The 4,000-nt window shown below is 41.0% G+C and overlaps 1 protein-coding gene across 1 annotated transcript; it reads left to right on the top strand.

Moving 5' to 3' along the window:
- Positions 1 to 1,912: 1,912 nt before the first annotated feature.
- Positions 1,913 to 3,846, top strand: LOC306797524 (phospholipid-transporting ATPase ABCA1-like; the record flags this gene model as incomplete). The annotated part of the gene is made up of 7 exons (XM_079297447.1): positions 1,913 to 2,057; positions 2,135 to 2,258; positions 2,590 to 2,719; positions 2,796 to 2,922; positions 3,247 to 3,309; positions 3,554 to 3,622; positions 3,793 to 3,846. Coding segments are annotated over 7 exons (712 nt in total), but the record flags the coding sequence as incomplete, so codon positions are not given.
- Positions 3,847 to 4,000: the final 154 nt, after the last annotated feature.

Raw genomic sequence — 4,000 nt, 5'->3', positions numbered from 1 at the left:
TACAGAATAATACCACAGAGTACTGATGCACACTACTAATACAGAATAATACTACAGAGTACTGATACACACTACTAATACATAATAATACTACAGAGTACTGATACACACTACTAATACAGAATAATACCACAGAGTACTGATACACACTACTAATACAGAATAATACTACAGAGTACTGATACACACTACCAATACAGAATAATACTACAGAGTACTGATACACACTACCAATACAGAATAATACTACAGAGTACTGATACACACTACTAATATAGAATAATACCACAGAGTACTGATACACACTACCAATACAGAATAATACTACAGAGTACTGATACACACTACTAATACAGAATAATACTACAGAGTACTGATACACACTACTAATACAGAATAATACTACAGAGTACTGATACACACTACTAATACAGAATAATACTACAGAGTACTGATACACACTACTAATACAGAATAATACTACAGAGTACTGATACACACTACTAATACAGAATAATACTACAGAGTACTGATACACACTACTAATACAGAATAATACTACAGAGTACTGATACACACTACTAATACAGAATAATACTACAGAGTACTGATACACACTACTAATACAGAATAATACTACAGAGTACTGATACACACTACTAATACAGAATAATACTACAGAGTACTGATACACACTACTAATACAGAATAATACTACAGAGTACTGATACACACTACTAATACAGAATAATACTACAGAGTACTGATACACACTACCAATACAGAATAATACCACAGAGTACTGATACACACTACTAATACAGAATAATACTACAGAGTACTGATACGTACTACTAATACAGAATAATACCACAGAGTACTGATACACACTACTAATACAGAATAATACCACAGAGTACTGATACGTACTACTAATACAGAATAATACTACAGAGTACTGATACGTACTACTAATACAGAATAATACTACAGAGTACTGATACACACTACTAATACAGAATAATACTACAGAGTACTGATACGTACTACTAATACAGAATAATACTACAGAGTACTGATACGCACTACTAATACAGAATAATACTACAGAGTACTGATACACACTACTAATACAGAATAATACCACAGAGTACTGATACACACTACTAATACAGAATAATACTACAGAGTACTGATACACACTACTAATACAGAATAATACCACAGAGTACTGATACACACTACCAATACAGAATAATACTACAGAGTACTGATACGTACTACTAATACAGAATAATACTACAGAGTACTGATACGTACTACTAATACAGAATAATACCACAGAGTACTGATACACACTACTAATACAGAATAATACCACAGAGTACTGATATGTACTACTAATACAGAATAATACCACAGAGTACTGATACGTACTACTAATACAGAATAATACTACAGAGTACTGATACGCACTACTAATACAGAATAATACTCCAGAGTACTGATACGTACTACTAATACAGAATAATACTACAGAGTACTGATACGTACTACTAATACAGAATAATACTACAGAGTACTGATACGTACTACTAATACAGAATAATACCACAGAGTACTGATATGTACTACTAATACAGAATAATACCACAGAGTACTGATACGTACTACTAATACAGAATAATACTACAGAGTACTGCTACAGAGTACTGGTACGAAGTAGAAATACAGAGTACTACCACACAGTAATACTACACAGTACTTTAAACAGCAGATTAATCCAAACATATTTTGATTGATCCTAGCATAAAGTAAGTTTCGTGTATTTTCTGGAGCTTTCAGTTTCTTCTAATAAATCTTTGACGTTCTCTCTCGTGTTCTAACAGACTTCTTCTTCTCTTGTTCTCAGCTGGTCCATCACTCCTCTGATGTACCCGGCCTCCTTCTTCTTCCAGATCCCCAGCACGGCCTACGTCGTCCTCACCAGCGTCAATATCCTCATCGGCATCAACGGCAGCATCTCCACCTTCGTCATGGAGCTGTTCGGAAACAACGTGAGATCAGAGTTCATCTAAACTGCATCTGTAATGGAATCCTCATAATTAAATGTGGATTAACTTCTCGTTCTCAGGAGATTGGAGGATTCAACGACATCCTGAAGAACGTCCTCCTCATCTTCCCTCACTTCTGTCTCGGACGAGGACTCATCGACATGGTGAAGAACCAGGCAATGGCCGACGCCCTGGAGAGATTTGGTAACACACACACACACACACACACACCCACACACACACACACACACAGCAACTCAATGTGTGTGGATACTGTGAGAGGTGTTCTCACAGATACTCTCACAGTAGAGGTGGTGTTCTCACAGATACTCTCACAGTAGAGGTGGTGTTCTCACAGATACTCTCACAGTAGAGGTGGTGTTCTCACAGATACTCTCACAGTAGAGGTGATGTTCTCACAGATACTCTCACAGTAGAGGTGGTGTTCTCACAGTAGAGGTGGTGTTCTCACAGATACTCTCACAGTAGAGGTGGTGTTCTCACAGTAGAGGTGATGTTTAATGGTTTCTTTCAGGTGAGAACAAGTTACGTTCTCCTCTCGAGTGGGACATGGTGGGTAAGAACCTGTTCGCCATGGCTGTGGAGGGAGCCGTGTTCTTTATCATCACCGTCCTCATCCAGTACAGGTTCTTCATCAAACCCAGGTACACAGTACTACACAGTACTACACAGTACTACATATACACAGCAGTACTACATGAGCTCATTGTCCATCGTCAGGTCGGTCAGTAAACTCACCAAACTGGGACCACTGGGAGAGGAGGACGAGGACGTGGCCCGAGAGAGACAGAGGATCGTCCACGGACAAGGACATGGAGACATTCTGGAGCTGAGACAACTCACCAAGGTACACACACAGAGACACACACACAGAGACACACACACAGACACACACATAGAGACACACAGACAGAGACACACACACACAGACACACACATAGAGACACACAGACAGAGACACACACACACAGACACACACACAGAGACACACACACACACACACACACAGACACTCACACACACACACACACAGACACACACACAGAGACACACATAGAGACACACATAGAGACACACAGACAGAGACACACACACACAGACACACACACAGACACACACACAGAGACACACACACACTGTGTTACTGTCCTAAAATATGAAATGTCTGCAGGTGTTTAAACGGAAACAGAAGCCGGCGGTGGATCGCCTTTGTGTCGGGATCCCACCTGGAGAGGTGAGACTCTCCTCACCTCACTCATCAGTATATACAGTATATGTGTATATATACATGTATATACATGTGTATATATATATATATACACATATATATCTCATCCTGCTCGGAGACTTTAACATCCAGACTGATAAATTAGAACCGCTTCTTTCCCTCCTCTCCTCCTCCGACCCACAAGGCAACCAGCTGGATCTCATCTTCACCAGACTGTTCTACTGGTAACCTCTCCGTCACTCTCCTCCAGCTCTCTGACCACGATGTCATGTCCTACTCCCTCTCCTCTCCCCCCGTACTTCCTCCACCTACCCACATGGTTTCTCTGTAGTCATCTCCGCTCCCTCTCCCGGCTGATCTTTCCTCTTCTGTTACCTCTGCTCTCCCTGACCCTGAATCCTTCTCTCTGCTATCCCCTGATACTGCTACTGACCTTCTCCTCTCCATCCTTTCCTCTTCTTTGGACAACCTCTGTCCCGTCACCTCCAGGCCTGCACGGCCAACCCCACCTGCCCCACGGCTGTCGGACTCAGCGCGTACTGACAGACTCCCAGAGGACCTTCTTAACTTCCAATCTCTTCTTTCCACTTGTTCCTCCTCTCTATCTACTGCTAAAGCTGCTTTCTTCTGCTCTAAAATCATAACCTCTGCTTCCAATCCTAAAAAACTCTTTGAAACTTTCTCTTCACTCCTCCAA

This window comes from Melanostigma gelatinosum (assembly GCF_949748355.1).
Source record: "Melanostigma gelatinosum genome assembly, contig: scaffold_517, whole genome shotgun sequence".
In the NCBI taxonomy this organism is placed as follows: domain Eukaryota; kingdom Metazoa; phylum Chordata; class Actinopteri; order Perciformes; family Zoarcidae; genus Melanostigma; species Melanostigma gelatinosum.
Note: the sequence above shows the minus strand (reverse complement) of the source record. Positions and strands in the feature narration are given on the sequence as shown.